Genomic DNA, 20,781 nt, shown 5'->3' on the forward strand with positions numbered 1-20,781 from the left:
TTATATAAATTTCATAAGAATCACCACCACCCCAAATATAAGTGAACCAAACGTGAGGTGAAATGACTTAACAAGGCTGACGTGAAAGTGATAAAGGAGCAAGTTATTGCCAACAAGATAGTGGAAATACTGCAGAGGCACCGATAAACAGAAATCACCAAGCTCAAGAGAAACTGGACATATATCCAGGGAGATCACGTTACGGGACCCCAAGAAAGAGACGGTTGAAGGGAATTACCAGAAGGCGATGAGCCAGGTAAGCAAACGGTGGTGGTTAAGGGGATTTTCATAACCTGGGCAGGAGGGTCCAGACGTTTCTCTCTGGTGGTGGCACTAGCGGTATCACATCTCGGGGAGACACCACAGAGTAAAAAGAGTTGGAGAAATGTTTACGTGAGACGCAGAAGTAGTCGAGAAATATCTTTCAGGTCTCAAGGAAGGCGGGAGGTGAAGCAGGTATAACAGAAAAGCTGAGCTTCCCGGTGTAAACAGCTTTCCCCTGAGAGAAGACCTGCTCTGGCGGGAAAGCCCCGAAATCCCAACCGGCCTTTTCCTCACACGTAGGGCTGGGTGCTGAGATGGGGCCGGCCGTGACCTTAGCGAGACAGCCTCTCCTCGACCCCGGAGAAAGAGGCCTCAAAGAACGGCCTCGGGAAACCTAACTAACGGCCACCGGCCAGATCGCGGCCGGCAGACAGCAGGGGTGAGGGGAGGTGGTCCCAGGGGGCGGGGCAGAGGAAAAAGCGCCGTCCCCACAGCCGTCCCCGCTTCCGTCCAGCCCAGCCCAGGCTGCCGGGCCCGGGCCCGCACTGCCTCCCGGCCCAAGCTCCCTCCATCCTCACCCCTCCCCCAGCTTCCCGCCGCCACTCACCGAACCGGAACCGGCTGCTATGCGAAGGGGTTTCCGGCCGGGCGCGGAAAGCAAAACCCGGGAACCGCCGCGAACCGGAACCGCCTCCACAAGACCGGAAGAGCTGTTCGGTGGCAGCGGAGGAGGGGGGGTGGGGCGAGAGGTCAAAGAGCAGAATCGAGGACCCGCGCAACGCCTGCGCAGTGTGGCGAGGCCTGAGAAGCCAAGGGATCTTCTAAGGTTGTGGTTATAATTTCCTCTTTCAGTTTAGGCTTTTTCTCGTTCTCGTTGTTAGAATACTGTTAGTTTGCCCTTCGTCCTTCGCTTTTCTCTGTTCCCTCGGCCCCCTTACCTGCTGCCTTCTGGTTCCGCTCTGGCGGTTTTTGCTTACTCTCTGGTTTCCACGGCAGCTTCTTGCTGTGGCCCTTGATCTGCGGGAACCTGTGGCCACCTTGACAGATGTTGACCTGAGAGCTAAATCTAACTCAGGCTAGATTCATATTTTATTGAGAATCACAAAACGTCAGTGCTTGTAAAGGTTATTGGCGATCATTCAGTCTGAGTTTCAGAGATGTGAAGTCTTTTCCCAAAGTTATAAAGTACATGGCAGATCTGGGCCTAGTAAACAAGTTTATTAACTTGCAGCCCTATACTCTTTGCACTACATCATGCTTGATTGGCCGTTGGGGAAAAGGGGGCAGGGAGCAGCTTGGGATTGGCTTAGGTTGGACTCTAGAAACGTGTAGAAATTTCCAGAACTCTGGAGGAGTTTGAAACACTCCTCCAGGAGGTGTGAGGAAAGCTATCCGGGGTCAAACCCAGATTTCTGCCCTATGAAGAACTAAATGGCCATGTTGTTGTTCCTGGAACCGAATTGATTAACCTTTAATCTTTATTTTTAAGAGAAAATAATGAGAAGAAATGTGTTTGTTCATTTAGACTTGTTACCAAGTCCCTCAGCTTGGCGGGCCTCAGGACCCAGGCCCTGTCTAGAAGTCTTGGAGAAATGCTTCTGAGTAAGCAGTCTAGACCCAGATGACAGCCACAGTCTGAGGTCAGACTTGGCTGAGCTGGAGGCCCCCAGCCGTTTAGCTACTCCCAGCTGCTGGAGAAGATGCTTGCTGAGTTCAGGATATCTTGCCCTGTCAAATGTATAAGAGTAGATTATAGGTATCACTTCATATGCTGACATTTTATACTGTCAGGTCCTAAGGTGTGTTAGTATTGAACATACCTGGTCCATGTCACTTTTGTCCATCTTAATCATTCCACAGATCTGTTGATTTGCATTAAACTCTGTCTCTATTTCTAGGAGACAACCATGCATAAAGAGGAGTTGCATCTGAAATTTTTCATGTGTGTGATTCAGTCTCGCCTGTTAGTCAGGACTCCTCAGAGAACAGGTACCAGTGTCTCCTGATCATACTCCAGTGACAGAATGGGTTCTCTTGCAGGGAATCGCAGTACAGGATATGAGACTTACTAGTGTAGAGGACAGCTTTAGCAGTCAACTGACCTTGTTTATTCCATCCCCACTATGATCAAATGTTTATGACTGAGTCCTGTCTTTTCCTTGTACAAGTATCAGGTGAGATTTTGGCCTGATGTGTGGGGATAGGCCCCAGGCAGGTAAGGAGGACTTGGGAGTTGAGGGAGAACAGATTATAGCACATGAGCTGGTAGTTGATTTCTCTGTCCTTTGTGAATTATTTCAACCTTTCCAGATTCATCTGTGGGAGTCCTTGTTGCCATTGGAATTGACACTCCAAAACCTATAAGATAGAGTCCCAAAGAAAAATGGCTTTCTCTTCCACCCCAGTCTTAAAGTTTCTAGTTATGTGTTCTGCTTTTACCTCATTTATGTCAAAATAGTAGAACCTTTTGGAGGTAAGATAGTTGTTGATAAGAGCCATCACTTCTCTAATTTGTCACTGGATTTATGCGAAAAATGCCCTGGAAAGCTAACTGAGAGCCATAGAGAAAGTGAAAGAGAATAAAGAGCACTCCCCTCCCTGAATCCCACCTTGAGGGTGACCTAGAAATGTTGCTTCTCAGCTGGGGAAGCTTCAACTTGCAGCATGCTCATACAAAAGCCACCACCCGAGACAGACGCCTTGAAGAGTCTAGATACTATGGATGATCCAGACACCGTGGAAGGCATACCTATTTTTAAAAATGGTGAGGCATGTGGTTAAACAAGGGGGAGGAATGTGGAAAGGAGTATTGGAAAGTGAAAAATTTATGAGTAGCATTTTAAATTAGGATAGACTTAACTAAATTCAAAATATGAGTTAAGACACAGGAGAGAAAGTTGTGTGTGTGTGTGTGTGTGTGTGAGAGAGAGAGAGAGAGAGAGAGAGAGAGAGAAATCTGTAAAACTGCAGAAAGAGGGACAGTTCCCTCTGTGAAGAATAGCTTGATTTAGTCAATAGTAAGTAATTTGGCTCCCTCATAACTGTAAGCTGCTAATCTGGTTTAACCTATTATTAGGAACCTTGATATATAAAAATGTGAAACTTAAAAAAATAAATTAGGAGTTATTATATCACAAAGTGATTCCAAATATCATGAAAATATATTCACCTTCAGAATTCACTTAATAACAAATTTCTCTTTAAGTAGTGTCCAACTCGTAGGCAATTTATATGAAACTTCAGAAACACATTTCTGTGTTTTTTCTCAACTTAAATATATCTGTATTGGAGTCAGTTCACTGCAAACATTTATTGAGTTCCCATATGTACCCAATAATATGCTAGAAATGATAAGAGAGGTTGTAACATAGCCTTGTCATTGTCCCAGTAGTTTACACTTTGGAAATGCCTTAGAGTTTCTTTAGTCCAACTCCTTATATTTCCAGAAGGAATTCAGGTCTAAAAAGGTTTTCCTCAAGAAGTTAACAAATTCATTGGAGTAATTACTCCCAGCACCTATGAAGTATATAACAATATTTATTCAATAATTTTTGAGCACTTACTATTTGAAGTCATTGTACTAGACTCAGTAGGAGATGAGAAAATGAACTAGATGATTTCCCTCTCCCCCAGGAGCTGACGATCAAGAAGGGAGATAATAAGTTAAGAGCTTGATAACTTTGGTTCAAAAATGTTGAATTTAAAAAGAGGATGCCTTGGAGATGTAGGAAAGGGAGGGGCCAGCTGACTGCTTAGGTATTTCACTGAGCTCCAGCATGTTGGCAGGGCACCATGGTCCAGGATCCAGTCCTAAGCTTTGAAATGGCATACATTCTAACTTAATTCAGTCCCCTTAGTGTACCCAGGGTTAACCAGACTCACAAGAAAATGGTTTGTATATAAGAATCCCAATTTATTAAGCTGTTGGAAGAATACATATCTATATATGGCAACTGTGTGTGGGTCTGTGTCCCTTTAATCAGACATTGCTTTGCCCATGCATAAAAAGCTGCTAGGTAAAGAAATAAGCCCAGCTGGTGGACTTGTCCTACAGTTTCCCGAATTTGAATAGATTATTTCTTATTTGCCCTCTTCTTCCCTGCTTTTCCCATTCTCATTTTGCTCTATACTTAATACTCACCTCAGACCCCCTTTGCTCTGATGACCCATTTGGAACTGCTTCTGTGGTTTGAACTCAGCATTATCCCATGGACAAAATTTTGATGTTCAACTTCTGCCTTTAAGCACTGAGGCCTCAGGTAAGAGCTACATTTAACCCTTTCAACTCTCCCATTAGAGACTGAGAATCAAATATCTTCCCAGTTTGCCCTACTGGGGCCTCCATTCCTCCTTTTCTGCCTTTCTCCCTGCCTACTTCCTCTCCTTCATTCCCTCCTCTTCCCTTCCTTTTTTTCCTTCCTCTCTACCCCGCTCCTTCTCTCCCTCCTTCTTTTTGTTCCTTCCAAGAAAAGTTGTTTAGCACATACTATGTCAGGCACTGTACTTGGCACTGGGAATAAAGTAAGGAAAATTAGTACATTGCCTGCCTTCATGAGGTTTATGGTCTTGTGGGAGGAAGAAGTAATCACATGATCACACATGTGGCTAGATAATTAGAATGGTGCACGTACAATGAAGGAAAATAATACCACGTATTCAGAGTGTAAAACAGAGCCTATGCCTTCTGGGTCTTACCACTTCTAAGCTGTAAGAACCTGTATTCTTGCTAAAGGAAAATCAGTGGGAGCTCTGCCTCTATCAAGATTGCCTTCATCTCAACCTAGTCACCATTCAACATTGAGCTCCCGATCCCAACCTCCCAGGACCAGCTCCAAGGAACTTGTGTTTTCATGAAGCTAAAATTCTCAGGGCTTTTTATAGTGTCAACTAAATTGGAAAGATCATTGAGTGGGAAAATAGCCTTAAAGATGCTTTTCTTCCAGTCAAATATGCAAGGATACCAGTAGACCTGTGGAACGCTTTTTTTCATCTTCCACTGGTTAATAGAAATGATCTTATTTATCATTTTGGACCACCCTACTCTGGGTGGCCCCCTGGTAACTGCCTCTCAGTTAACCCAGGGAAATATGTATAAGAGCCTGAAGATATATTCCTTGGACTTGCTAAACAGCTAGGCCTTTCACATTATGCTTGATCAGGTGAAGCAGAAGATCTGCAGTAGAAGACTCACTCCCAGCGTTGTCTTATATAATGATTATTTGTCTTCTCTTCTCTGATATCCCCCCAAACTTTCTTCTTTAAGAAAAGAAAAAGTGTATCTGGTCCAAGCTTTGAGTCTTCACACCTCGGCTAAAGACTTTGATTACCTCTGCCCTTATCAAGACTTGAATGTGGTGCTTCAGCCTGCGGTAGGGGTCATCTTGTTACCTGTAACCTCTTTCTTGAGCTAGCATTCTCAAGAAGTTGATCCTCATTGGCAGAAATGACTCCATAGGAACCACCCAGGCCTTTGAGACATGCAGATTGATTCTTCAAGTGACTGGTGTTCCTAGACCTCCACAACTTAGAACAGTGGTTCTCAAACTTCATTGTGCATCTGAATCACTTGGAGGGCTTGTTAAACCACATTGCTGTGTCTCAGCCCCAGAGTTTCTGATTCAGTAGGTTCCAGGTAGGGCCCAAGAATTTTCATTTCTGACAAGGATCCAGGTGATGCTGAATCTGCTGGACTGGAATCAAGAAGCTTTGTCTTAAGCCAGTGCACTGTGTCAGAAACTTTAATTTTGTTGCTAGTAGAGGCTGCAGTGTCTCCAGGGGTCATCCTATGCCAACTAGAGCTAAAGATGACTCTCCAGCGCAGACAGTGGTTTCATGCTTGTGCCCAGGGTCTGTCCTCAGGGAGCTTACATTCTAGTGGAGGCAAACACACAGTGGCATATTAGTCAGGTAATGACTAGATGAGATCCAGGGGCTGTGTAGAAGTGAGAGGACCAGATATTTGTTTCAACCCAGAGAGAGACCCATACCTAATTGGTACATATGTTTCACAATATGAACCCACCAAGTCATAGTAACCCATTTACAGTTCTGATCCTAGTCCAAAGGAAATCTTGGTGATCCTCTGGTATGATACTCCTAACTTTTTCCTGCCTCAGAACCTTTGCATTTGCTATTCTCCCCATCTGAAATCTCTCCCTCCAACTGGTAGCATGGTTTTCTCTCCTGTTTGTTCAGACTTCTTCCTAGAGTGTCATTATGGCAAGGCTTTTCCAGAACACCCTACTTCAGATAGCACACTTGTTGCTCTGCTTCTTTGCCCTGCTTTATTTTTCTTCAAAGCATTGATCACTAATTGACTAATTTGTTCATTATCTGCTTTCCTCACTATTATTTAAGCTCCATAAGGATAGACAGGTTTTTTTTTTCCAATCCTGGATCCCCTTGTGTCTAGAACAGTGCCTAACATGTAATAGGTGCGCAATATTTGTTGACTGAACACAAGAAACCTATAGTATGCTATTTCCTCTTCTCCTGGGTTAGAGTTACACCTGGATGACTGACATACCTACTTCTCATTCCTAAATGATGGTCCTGGTACACCATCACTAGCTTCATCAACACAATCTTTATCTTCTCATACCATCCTAGTGGTAGTGAATGGACTCATGAGTATGGCATACAACATCCTCTTTATTGCCCCTCATCTATACCAGCCTTTAGTAATCATTGTGAAAGAGATCTTCTGTCTTCATGAACTACTCAACTTCTTGGCAGTAATGTCTAATTTTATCCTAGTTTAGAGAGTCCTCTCCAAAGCTCTCTATATGTTTATTTAACTACCATTACTTAACAGGGTTAATGGGCAGAGCATATGAACCAAGTACTTCAGGATACCTCAGCTGGTTTACTCAAGTGCTCTTCCTACCTAGCTGCTGCAGAATTCTCTTTAAACATCTTCTTGTACTTCTCTCCCCCAGAATGCCTTATTTCATGATAATTATAATTTTTGCCCCTATTATTTGCCTGGACTTCATGCCAATATCCCAAATAGCTGTCTAATACCTAGAAAGCTCTGGGGAGTCTAAGAGGACCTTCTAAATGTCTTCCTGTACTATGAGGATCTATGTAAAGAATATGTCTTTCATTGCTTCGTACCAGCATATGACGTATAAGGTGAGCTGTCGTATAAGGTAGCTCTCCTTTGTGCACATTAGCTTTACCCAATGTGCTGAAAACAAGAAGACCACCAACAGATAGTACAAGGTAGAAGAAATAGTGGACTTTAACCACAGGGCCTTCTGGGTCCAACTGACTTTCTTATGGGTTCAAGTCTTTTTTCCCCTCACTCTCTGCCAAGTCCCCTAAAGCCTGAATTCTAGCTACCAACCTCGACAACTGAAGAAAGCTGATTATATTTTGGACAAAGTTCTAGATTTCCAGCAGAACCCTAGCTAATTCCTATCACGGAGTCATTAGAATGGGCATAAACCCCTCTTGAGAAGCCTATTTGAGGACCCCAGGTTTTTTTCCAGTACAAACCCAGGACATTTTAGCTTTCTCCTCTGGAAGAGGCGTCCAGGGTGTCCTTTTTCAGCCCCATTAAACCATACCAGTAATGAAAATAATCTTGTAATAAGGGCAAATTCAGCTACTGGCTTAGTCTGGTTGCCTCAAGATTTTTTTGGGTACCATTTCTTGTTTGCCTAACTTGCTGCTTTGTTTTTGTGACTCCTGGTCCTTAACTCTGCTAAGCTGTGTGCTTTACTCCTGACAGTTTCCTTAGGCACCCTAGCTTGTATGACAATGTTTAGACCCCTTTCTCAACTTCTTCTTCCTTAGTCACCATACTATGTTTACCTGTAGGCGTCACATACCAGCACCATGCCCTGAGGGATGCTTCTCAGCCTCCCCTATTAGAGGCCCAAGGATTGGATATATACCATATTTTTTAGAACTTCCCAGATCTCAAACATTCCCTTTTGTCATCAGTCCACCATCAAATTATACATCCAAATTTTGATTCATAAGTCAACTATAGCTCACTAAAATGCCCCTTCCAAGTTGTTAAGTTTCCTGGGAAACTATATTTGAAATTTAAGTTTTTTGATAAACAGAAAATTATGAAAAAGTGAAATGTATGGTCTTGGAGTTTAAGTTTAAAATTAAGGGGGGCTTCCCTGGTGGCGCAGTGGTTGAGAGTCCGCCTGCTGTTGCAGGGGACACGGGTTTGTGCCCCGGTCCGGGAAGATCCCACATGCCACGGAGCGGCTGGGCCTGTGAGCCATGGCCGCTGGGCCTGTGTGTCCGGAGCCTGAGCTCCGCAACAGGAGAGGCCATAGCAGTGAGAGGCCTGCGTACCGCAAAAAAAAAAAAAAAGATTAAAATTAAGGAAAATCCATATAAGGAGCTGTCATGGTTTTATCATATCATCCATCTCTCTAATACTGGAATATGTATATCCATTGCTGTTCTTCTCTCAAACAGTACTAAATGAACACTGCCAAATTCTTACTATCCAGGTCCCATTTTTTTTCTTACTCTATTTTCCCTCAACTAATATATTTATGGCATAAGAATTTGATATATTATAATTGTTAATTGGGTTATTGACTTCTTCAATTGTATCCCAGGTCCAATGAAATATAAGCTTCCTATGAACCTTTGATAGCCCCTCTAGATAAGCTTCTTGAGAACTTATTATACCTCAGTACCTGACACAGTGGCTGGCACATAATGAGTCCTCAATAAATATTTGTTGAATGTATGAATAAATTAATAACGGATAGGGGTTTCTCAAAATTCTCATCAGGAAGACATTTACAGCCATTTCTTAATATGATGTATTTCTTCCATTAGCTACTCTCTATTTTGGGTTGGTTTTTTACTAATTTAGCTCTCAGAGAGTAACATCTTCAAATTTGGGGATTACACCAGGATGACCATAGGCAAGGCCTAAGTACTTTCTGTGATTCCAACCTCCAACTGACCTGAAAGTTCCCTAGGTGCCTTTTGAGATGATATTTCTTTGAATTGTGCTCATATAGTTTTCTAGGAACTCCTAGGGATGATTGATCCCTGGACAGAAAAAGGGATCTAAAGGATGAAGTATCTTGGGATAAGGCTATAAGTGAGTGACATTTCCTTGTCTTTACCTAATTAAGGTAGACTCATTAATGTAGTAATTCATTAAGAACACTTTCAATGAAGATATAGGAGTCAGTAGTGGGTAGAAAGGGGAAGGGGTGGATTGATTTTTAAATTTCAGCCTTTAGATTAATTTTTGGAGTTAAAAACCCCAGAATGTACGGGGAGCTTTTCCAGCCTCTCCTTTTTCAAATTTTAAATACATACCTATTGAGATGTAATTCACATATCATAATTCACCCATTTAATATGTATAATTTGGGCTTCTATCTTCCAGTTTCCCATGTAAGGTGCTTGGAAGTCACACTTCATGCTAACAGCAAGTAATAGTAAAAAGACTGAAAAACCAATAACTCTTCTTGAATCTGTAAGAGAGGGGAGGACAAAGGGCAAACTGTTGACCCCAAAATTGGAGAGACAAACAGGTGAATACAGTTTATCACAGCTTACTGGAGCAGAGACCCAGGAGTGGAAACCTCGGGAACCAGTGAAGGGGTAGGAAAGCCTGAACTGTAATTGATAAATTGCTGGAGGCTCAGTGCACACAATTCTGGGAGTTAAAAACTATAGGGGGATCCAATCAAAGGGGGACCTCACAATATGGTGAGATTTACTTCCAGGAGTTTGACCAGATTCCCACAGTAAATAATCAGAGAAAAATCTCCTTGGGCTTCTAGCAGGGAGAGGAGAAGAGGAACCATTTTGAACTAAACCAGAGTGCTACCAAGTCCAGGCTTGTACTGCTTTACTCACAACAAGCCAGTAAATTGAGAGTTGAGTTGTTGGGGCAAGGAATAGCAGCTTTATTTGGAAAGCCAGCAGACTGAGAAAATGGTAGATTAGTGTCCCCAAAAACCATCTTCCCTGAATTAGAATTCAGGCTTCTTTTATACTAAAAGGGGGGTAAAGTCCTGGTTCCTACATGTGTTCATTTCTTCCTCCCTGCAGCCATTCACAGGTGGACCTGGTCAGAAGGTTTCCTGTGAGGTAAACAAAGGTATGTTAGCTTAACGTTCATTACATGGGAGGCAGGGTTCCCAGAGATGGACTATTATGTATAATTTTTTTTTTTTTTTTGCGATACGCGGGCCTCTCACTGTTGTGGCCTCTCCCGTTGCGGAGCACAGGCTCTGGACGCGCAGGCTCAGCGGCCATGGCTCACGGGCCCAGCCGCTCCGTGGCATGTGGGATCTTCCCGGACTGGGGCACAAACCCCCGTCCCCTGCATTGGCAGGCGGACTCTCAACCACTGTGCCACCAGGGAAGCCCCATTATGTATAATTTAAGCTTATAGGCAACATCCCGTTAGTGATTGACTTGTAGCAAAAGGAATAGACTACAAAGGTTAAAGTAAAAGAAATAGATCCAATATGGATTCAGATTTGTTCCTGCCTGTTACAAGAACACTTTATTCTTCTTAACAAGGCCTGCCTTCAGGAGAAACTAGTTAACCAGAGCCTAACTTACTGGGGTGAGTTATCAGAGTCTAACTGACCTGAGGAAGGGAAATACCCAACTCCAGCCCACTCTAGCTGTCCTATCCCACCTAAGGGGGGAGGGGAGGGAAAAAATGCAAGAAACACTTGTGAAATTCATAGTCCAGAGGCATAGGCACTGTAAAAGACTGAAATCTAACCATAGGACTGTAGAATGCTTTCCCTCCCCCCACATTTAAGACCACATCATTAAGGCCTATTTACAGCACTTTCTTTTATCTAGTATGTCATGTCTGGCTGCCAAGAAAAAGTTATAAGGCATATAAAAATGCAAAAAAAAAAACACAATTTGAAGAGACAGAGAAAACATCAGAAGCAAATGTGGCAGCAATGTTGGAATTATCAGACCAGAAATTTTGAACACCTATGATTAATGTGCTAAGGGTTCTAATGGATAAAATAGGCAGCATGTAAGAACAGACAAGCAGTGTAAGCAGAGGGATGGAAATCTTCAGAAATAGTATTATTTGAAACTTGAATTAGTTGCAAATGTATATTGCAAACTCCAGGGCAACCACTAAAAGAAGTGATAAGGTATTACTGATATGCTAAGAAAGGAGAGAAAATAGAGTCACATAAAATACTCAGGTAAAACCACAAAAGGCAGAAAAAGAGTGGAAGACAAAAATAGGAACAAAGAACAGGACAACAAATAGAAAATGGTAATGAATATGGTAGATATTAATCCAGTACTCATTTTGAATGTCAGTGGTCTAAATGTACCAATTAAAAGATTGTCAGAGTTGATCTGAAAACATGACCCAACTATGTGTTATCTACAAAAAAACCCACTTTAAATATAAAGATATCTATAGATAAAAGAAAAAAGTAAATGGATGGAGAAAAGTATCCCATGCTAACACTAATCAAAGAAAGCAGGATAATTTTAATTTTAGACAGAGCAGACTTCAAAGAAGAGTTATCAGGGTTGAAAAAGGGCATTACATAATGATAAAGGGCTCAGTTCTCCAAGAAGATATAATAATTCTTAATGTCTATGTGCCTAACACACAGCATCAAACTACATGAGGCGAAAACTGATAGAACGAAAAGGAGAAATAGATGAATTGACTATCAGAAATGGAGACTTCAACATTTTTCAGGAGTGGACAGATGTAGCATACAGAAAATAAGTATAGACGTAGTTAAACTCAACGCCATCAATGAACTGAATATTATTGACATCAGCAATTCACCCAGAGATTGGTTCAAGATGGCGGAATAGAGGACATGAACTCACTCCCTCTTACAAGACACCAGAATCACAACTAACCGCTGAACAGTAGATAGGAAGACACTGGGACTCACCAAAAAAGATACCCCACATCCAAAGACAAAGGAGAAACCACAATGAGATGGTAGGAGGAGCACAGTCACAATAAAATCAAATCCCATAATGGCTGGGTGAGTGACTCACAAACTGGAGAACAATTATACCACAGAAGTCCACCACTGGAGTAAATGTTCTTAGCGCCACATCAGGCTTCCCAACCTGGGGGTCTGGCAACGGGAGGAGGAATTCCCAGAGAATCAGACTTTGAAACCTAGAGGGATTTGATTGCAGGACTTCAACAGGACTGGGGGAAAGAGAGACTCCATTCTTGGAGGGCACACACAAAGTAGTGTGTGCACCAGGACCCAGGGGGAAGGAGCAGTGACCCCCACAGGAGACTGAACCAGACCTACCTGGTAGTGTTGGAGGGTCTCCTGCAGAGGTGGGGGGTGGCTGTGGCTCATCGAGGGGACAGGAACACTGGCAGCAGAATTTCTGGGAAGTACTCCTTGGCATGAGCCCTCCTGGATAGCCCCACCAAAAAAGCCTATAGCCTCCAGTGCTGAGTTGCCTCAGGCCAAACAACCAACAGGGAGGGAACTCAGCCCCACCCCTTAGCAGACAAGCAGATTAAAGTTTTACTGAGCTTTGCCCACCAGAGCAACACCCAGCTCTACACACCACCAGTCCCTCCCATCAGGAGGCTTTGCACAAGCCTCTGAGATAGCCTCATCCACCAGAGGGCAGACAGCAGAAGCAAGAAGAACTACAATCCGCAGCCTATGGAACGAAAACCACATTCACAGAAAGACAGATAAAATGAAAAGGCAGAGGACTATGTACCAGATGAAGGAACAAGATAAAACCCCAGAAAAACAACTAAATGTAGTGGAGATAGGCAACCTTCCAGAAAAAGAATTCAGAATAATGATAGTGAAGATGATCCAGGACCTCGGAAAAAGAATGGAGGCAAAGATCGAGAAGATGCAAGAAATGTTTAACTAGGACCTAGAAGAATGAAAGAACAAACACCTAGAAGAATTAAAGAACAAACAAACAGAGATGAACAATACAATAACTGAAATGAAAAATACACTAGAAGGAATCAGTAGCAGAATAACTGAGGCAGAAGAATGGATAAGTGACCTGGAAGGCAGAATGGTGGAATTCACTGCTGCAGAACAGAATAAAAAAAAAATGAAAACAGCCAAAGAGACCTCTGGGACAACATTAAACACACCAACATTTGCATTATAGGGGTCCCAGAAAGAGAAGAGAGAGAGAAAGGACCCGAGAAAATATTTGAAGAGGTTATAGTCGGAAACTTCCCTAACATGGGAAAGGAAATAGCCACCCAAGTCCAGGAAGTGAAGAGAGTCCCAGGCAGGATAAACCCAAGGAGAAACGCTCCGAGACACATAGTAATCAAATTGACAAAAATTAAAGACAAAAATTATTAAAAGCAACAAGGGAAAAATAATATACAAGGGAACTCCCATGAGGTTAACAGCTGACTTCTCAGCAGAAACTCTACAAGCCAGAAGGGAGTGGCACGATATATTTAAAGTGATGAAAGGGAAGAACCTACAACCAAGATTACCCGCAAGGGTCTCATTCAGATTTGACAGAGAAATCAAAAACTTTACAGGCAACCAAAAGCTAACAATTCAGCACCACCAAACCAGCTCTACAACAAATGCTAAAGGAACTTCTCTAAGTGGTAAACACAAGAGAAGAAAAGGACCTACAAAAACAAACCCAAAACAATTAAGAAAATGGTAATAGGAACATACATATCTATAATTACCTTAAATGTGAATGGATTAAATGCTCCAACCAAAAGACACAGGTTTACTGAATGGATACAAAAACAAGACATATATATACTGTCTACAAGAGACCCACTGCAGACCTAGGGACCCATACAGACTGAAAGTGAGGGGATGGAAAATGCAAATGGAAATCAAAAGAAATCTGGAGTAACAATACTCATATCAGATAAAATAGACTTTAAAATAAAGAATATTACAAGAGACAGAGAAGGCCACTACATAATGATCAAGGGATCAATCCAAGAAGAAGATATCAACAATTATAAATATATATGCACCGACATAGGAGCACATCAATACATAAGGCAAATGCTAACAGCTTTAAAAGAGGAAATTGACAGTAACGCAATAATAGTGGGGGACTTTAACCAATGGACAGATCATCCAGACAGAAAATTAATAAGGAAACACAAGCTTTAAATGACAAAATAGACCAGATAGATTTAATTGATATTTATAAGACATTCCATCCGAAAACAGCAGATTACAGTTTCTTCTCAAGTGTACACGGAACATTCTCCAGGATAGATCACATCTTGGTCACAAATCAAGCCTTGGTAAATTTAAGAAAATTGGAATCGTATCAAGCATCTTTTCCAACCACAGTGCTATGAGATTAGAAATCAATTACCAGGAAAAAAGCGTAAAAAACAATTCATCCAACAACAGCCAAATATAACTTTTTCTCAGGGACACATGATTCACCCATACATATTCATTCATACATTCATACATACATGATAACATATTTACCAAGCTAGACCACATTCTGGGCTATTAAAAACACCTTAACTAATTTAAAAGAACAGAAATTATACAATGGCTGGTCTCAGACCACAGTGGAATTAAACTAGAAATCAGTAACAGGTAACTGGAAAATCCCCCAATACTTGGAGATTAAACAACATACTTCTAAATAATGCATGAGTCAAAGAAAAAAATCTCAAGGAAATTTAAATATATTTTGAACTAAATGAAAAACACAACTTATTCAAATTTGTTGGATACAGAGAAAGCAATGCTTAGAGGGAAATTTATAGCCTTGAGTGTATATATCAGAAAAGAAGATGATCTAAATCTCTTATAGTTCCCTAAGTTTCCATCTTAGGAAACTATAGGTGAAGAGTAAATTAAATCCAAAGTAAGCAGGAGAAAAAAAAAAACAGAATTAGAGCACAAGTCAATAAAATTGAAAACAAGAAATCAACAGAGAAAATTAATAAAACCAAAAGATGGTTCTTTGAAAAGATCAATAACGTTAATAAATCCCTAGCTAGGGTAACTAAGAAGAAAAGAAAGAGGACACAGATTACTAATACCCAAAATGAAAGAGGGGACATCACTACAGATCCCATGAAAATTAAAAGGATAATACAGGAATACTATGAACAACTCTATGCCTACAAATTTGATAACCTATGGAAAGGACCAATCCCTTGAAAGACACAATCTGCCAAAATTCACACAAGGAGAAACAGATGATTTGAATATGCCTATATCTATTAAAGAAATTGAATTAATAATAATCTTCAAAAAAAGAAAGTGTCTTTTCCTGTACTTATTGGCTATTTGTGTATTTTCTTTAGATAAATGTCTTTTCAAACCCTTGCCCATTTTTTTAATATCACAATTTTATTTGATATTTCATTGAACAGAATATATTTTTGAAATTAATAGTCTTTATTTGTTAGAGAAGTCTTAGGCTTACAGAAAATTGAGCAGATTGCACAGAGAGTTTCCATATATCCTCTCTGTTTTCTGCTCAGTTTCCCCTATTATTAACATCTTGCAGTGGTGTGGTATATTTGTTACAATTGTTGAACCAATATTGATACATTATAATTGACTAAAGTCCATAGTTTACACTAGGGTTTACTCTTTGTGTTGTACAGTTCTGTAACTTTTGACAAACACATAATGTCATGTATCCTCCATTAGAGCATCACACAGAATAGTTTCACTGCCCTAAAAATCCCTTGTGTTCTGCCTATCTATTTCTCCATCTCTACTCCGAGCCCTTGGCAACCATTGATCTTTTCACTGTCTTTATAGTTTCACTTTTTCCAGAATGTCATATAGTTGGAATCATACATACGTAGCCTTTTCAGACTGGCTTCTTTCACTAAGCAATTTGTATTTAAGCTTCCTCCATGTCTTTTCTTGGCTTGATGGGTCATTTTTTTTTTAATTGCAATATTCCACTGTATGGATATACCACAGTTTGATTATCCATTCACCTTTTGAGGGGCATTTTGGTCGCTTCCAGTTTCTGGCAATTATGAATAAAGCTGCTATAAACACTCATGTGCAGGTTTTTGTATGGATGTAGTTTTCAACTCATTTGTGTAAATATTTAGGAATGTGATTGCTGGATCATATGGTAATACTGTATTTACCTTTGTAAGAAACTGTCAAACTATCTTTTAAAGTGACTGTACCATTTTGCATTTGCACCAACAGAGAATGAGGGTTCTTGTTGCTCCACATTCTTGTCAGTATTTGGTATTGTGAGTTTGGTTTTTTTTTTTTCATTCTAATAGATTGTAGTGGTATCTCTTTTAATTTGTGGTTCCTAATGACATATGATGTTGAGCATCATTTTCTATGCTTATTTGCCATCTTCTGTCTTCTTTGGTGAGGTATCTGTTCAGATCTTTTGTCCATTTTTAAATTCGGTTATCTTTTTATTGTTGGGTTGCCAGAGTTACATATTCTCGATACCTGGTCCTTTATCAGATATATGATTTGCAAATATTTTCTCCCATTCCATGGGTTGTCTTTTCACTTTCTTGATGGTATCATTTGCAGTACAAAAGTTAATTTTGTGTAGTCACATGGTTTTATCTCCTAGTCACTTGCATTCTTATTGTTTGTAGAATGTGCAGGTGCAGAGACGAAAGAAAGCAAGAGGAAGGGCAGTAGAAACAGCAAGGAGATGAGAGATGACTGTGGAGAGGCATTGAAACAAGGCATGGGTGGAGCAGTGGAAAGAGTAAAGAGGATCTGAGTAAAGGTTGCACCTCTTGCTGTGGTTGTACTGGACCTATGTTCCCAGAATGGATTCTGTATGCTTTGTAGCCCAACAGATACGCTTGCTTCACTATCAGAATCCTGCACCCCCTTCTAGTGCAGTCTTGAGAACTGAGGCTATCAAGGCAGGGGCCTTGCCTCTTAGTACTCTTATTCCTAGGTAGCTTCTCCGTATTTTCTCTGAGAAAGGTACGTAAATGTAAAAGGAGTTTTTGAAGTCCCTCCATAGAAAATACCAGTGATCAATGTTCCTCAAGGGCAGGGATTCTGTTTCACTTGTCTTTTCATCTCTCAGAACCTCATAGAAAACCTGGCACACAGACTTCCAATAAATGTTTGTTCAAAGAGTGATAGAGGTGGGAGACAATGGATAGGGCCAGAGAGGGAGGCTTATTATTGGTTGCGGAGGATGTTTGAATGCAAGGAGTCTCAGGCAGCCCCCGCTCGGAAAAAAAAGTGTCTCTGATGACAACAAGGGAAGCAACTAAATAAATTCTGATTCCCACTGTACACAGGAGCTGATGGCTCCCGAGATAGATGCGGGGACTCCAGAACCCTCTGCGGAGTGAAGAGACTAAGCCGTGTCACATTTGAGCTGTGTTCTTAGCGGGAGGGGCAAGGGGAGGAGAAAAGCAACCAGGAGGAGGCGGAGCCTCCGCGCCAGCATCAGCTTAGTGGAGGCTGGAAAGGCTCTCCTCTTTCCCCTCCCCTGTTGCCTCCACCTGGCTCCTCCCCGTGTTCGCCAAGCTCCCCTCCCCCCTTCCCCAAGGACAATCTGCAAGGAAGACCGGGCGGAGGAGAGCCAAGACTGTAAGGCAAGAGGGGCCCTTGGGTAAAGAGCGAGGGGGAAAGCTGAGAGCGAGGTGGGAATGAACGTGCTGGGAGGAGGCGGTGGGGAGAACAGAAAGGAGCAGAAGGGAAAAAAGAGGTGGCATGGCATCAGAAGCAGGAGCTGAGGCGGGGGATGGGTGAAGAATCCTAGCCCCTTCGCCCGGCTTGCACGCACTGCCCCTTTGCCTGGAAATCACGGATGGGTGGGTGGTGTTCGGACCTAGTGGCCCTCGGCTGCCCGACTCCTACCCTGGCACTCATCCAGTTCAAATCAGTGCACCTAGAATGCTGCCTCTCCAGTATTTCTCCCTCCCGCCTGCTTATCTCCGCACCTGTGATTTTATATATAGGTTTTAACATATCTGTTTCTACGTGTGTGTCACTGTTGATCTGTTTATTCATGAATCTGCTTGCATATCTGTGACTGGTGCCTCTATAACAATTTTAGAGATGCAGAAGAAGAATTTGAGCTGTATTTTGCCGGTCAGCACTCCTAACCTTCCCCGTTTATGATGAATTCTCTCCCTCACTGAAGCCTCTGTGGGTAGAAGATCCCTGTATGGGTTTCTGCCAGTGATGAGCTCCCAGAGTGACTGAGAAGAAAAAAACTCAGGGAAAAAGGGATCAGCATAGTACTCACATGTTTTGTTCTTTTCTTTCCAAAATTTTGCCTTCCTATTTGCAACCACTTAGTCTTTCTTTTTTTTGAGAACTGCAGAAATTTGCACAGGAACACTGGTTAAATAGGAGAGTGTTTCTATCTATGTGTGTTTGTATTCCTCTCACTGTTTGTCACTATCTGTTTTCTTAAGTCCTATTTGTATCTGTATGTGTTAGAAGTAGAGGGAATATAGAGGTACATCTGTATCCAAGCATATTTTTAAAATTTTCTATATTTGTGTGCATTTCTTGTTGTTTGTCAGTTCACTAATGCTTTCGGTAAGAGTTTATTGAACTCCTGTTGTTATGTGCATAGACTTCTTTAGGCTTTGGTAGGCCGTGGGAGAGTTTAAAAAATGAACATGATCCACCCCCAAGGAGTTTTCAGTCTAGTTGGGGAAATGACTTTAGCAATCATTAGTCCAGGTGTCTGCAAACTTTTTCTGTTAAAGGCCAGATAGTAAATGTTTTAGGCTTTGCAGGCTATCAGGTCTCTGTCACAATAATCTCTTCCGCACAGAAGCAGCCATAGATAATATGCAAAAGAATGTGAGTGGTATGAGCACTGAAATCTGGATTTCATATAATTTACACATGTCATGGAATTGTTTTATCAACCACTTAAAATGTAAAAACTTTTCTTAGTTTGCTGCCATACAAAAACGTTAGAAGGGCTTGATTTGGCCAGTGAGCTGTAGTTTGCTGACTCCTTATCTAGTCCAACCTTTTCAGTAAGTAAGAAGCAATTAAACTATCACATAAAGTAGTAATTAAGGGCTAAGTGAATTATCTGGTTTCAGACAATATGTGATTAGAGGAGGTACAGAAAGAAGCCCTTCTTGACCTGTGGTAATCAGTGAGGGCTTAATAGGTTTAACAGGGATGTGACTAGGACGGGCCTTAAATAATGGAGTAGGATATTGATCTGTGGAAAGAACCAGGGTGGCCTTCCGGACAAGTGATGCAGTGTGCACAGGCACAAAAGTGGTGAGGAACAAAGAAATGTTCAGGTGATAATGGAGCAGAGAATTCATGGGAGCAAAGGTTGAAACTCTAGGCAAGAGTTAGATCATGGAAGTTTGAATGCCAGCCCCCAAAATTTGGGTTTATCTGTCAGCACTGATTATATGTAGCATGTCTGTGAATCTGTGTTTGTTAACAGCACTATGTGTGTTTCTGTACGTTTTTCTTCATGAGTGTCTCATTGCATGTATTTTATTGGCATGTGTGTGGATCTGTATGTGGATGTGGCCTATGTCTTTATCAGCAGCTACCCTGATTGCCCTGGGTTCACAGCAGAAACATGAGCTGTATTTAAAGGTCATCAGCTCCTGTTCATGTGAATGAATCCTCCCTCCACCGAGGCCTCAGGGGCCTATGACCTTCCCATGGAGGTTTATTTTGTGTCTCAAATAGAGTGGAGAAGGGAAGCACAAGCAGAGGGAGACCAGCTATTGTAGTAAGCAGTTCAGGTGGAAGGAGGCAATGAGGACAGAAAGGAAGAGAAGGTTAAGGGAAGATAATAAGAAGGAAGAATGATAGGGTTTAGTAACCTATTGATTCTGAGAGTAAAGAGAAGATAAATTTAAAAAATAACAGATTGTAGCCCGGATAACTGGGAGAGTGATGATTCCACTGGCATTTTTCTGGATACAAAAGTATGTCTTTTGTTTTCCTTTGAGAGAGATAAGCCCTAAAGACAAAAATATGAAGGTGTTCACATGTCATTTGTACATATCTGTGTATAGGTGGCAGTGATTTTGTGTTACTCTTCCCATTTGATAGTATTTAGTGTGAGGAACAAGGCCTGAAGATAAAGGATCAAGAGATGCTCAGGAGGCAGAGACCCTGAGAGGGATGGGAAAAGCCAGAGAAAGTCCCTAACCATTCCTGAGCCTGAACCATTATTTTGCCCAAGCTCCCATGTGCCTCTATAACCTCAAACTCCTGTTCTAACTTAGCCCAATTCCATCACACCCAACCCTAATCTTCACCATAACCCCCCCACCCTTGCTTTTCTGCTTCCACTTTGCTAGTTTTCAGTGCCCCAAGCCTCATCTGATTCCTATCCTCTGCAACAGCCCTTCCCTTCATTAAAAGGGAGGAATCTTTGAGGCTAACTTAACTTGTTCCTTTCTCATTTCTGTTCAGTCACCCACCCTTCTCCTTGACCTTAGCTCATTCTCCAAATAGGCTCCAATTGGGGTGGGAGGGATTAGCGAGGATTTTTGCAGTCTTGGGCTTGATTTCTGTGACATTTCAGCTTGTCACTCTGTGGGGTGTGGCTCTC

The 20,781-nt window shown here is 41.8% G+C and overlaps 2 protein-coding genes across 2 annotated transcripts in view; one reads left to right on the top strand and one right to left on the bottom strand.

Moving 5' to 3' along the window:
• SENP1 (SUMO specific peptidase 1) overlaps positions 1-290 on the bottom strand; it is a gene marked incomplete at both ends in the record, with an annotated part of 55,746 nt that extends 55,456 nt beyond the window's left edge. The window contains one exon of the mRNA XM_079714716.1: positions 239-290. Within this exon, the coding sequence (XP_079570842.1) occupies positions 239-290 (52 nt within the window). The remainder of the gene's footprint in view (positions 1-238) is intronic.
• Positions 291-2,171: 1,881 nt separating this feature from the next.
• PFKM (phosphofructokinase, muscle) overlaps positions 2,172-20,781 on the top strand; it is a gene marked incomplete at both ends in the record, with an annotated part of 40,768 nt that continues 22,158 nt past the window's right edge. Inside the window, 2 exons of the mRNA XM_079715048.1 lie at positions 2,172-2,253; positions 2,906-3,028. Coding sequence (XP_079571174.1) covers positions 2,172-2,253; positions 2,906-3,028 — 205 coding nt within the window. The remainder of the gene's footprint in view (positions 2,254-2,905; positions 3,029-20,781) is intronic.

This window comes from Hyperoodon ampullatus (assembly GCF_949752795.1).
Source record: "Hyperoodon ampullatus genome assembly, chromosome: 11".
Classification (NCBI taxonomy): Eukaryota; Metazoa; Chordata; class Mammalia; order Artiodactyla; family Ziphiidae; genus Hyperoodon; species Hyperoodon ampullatus.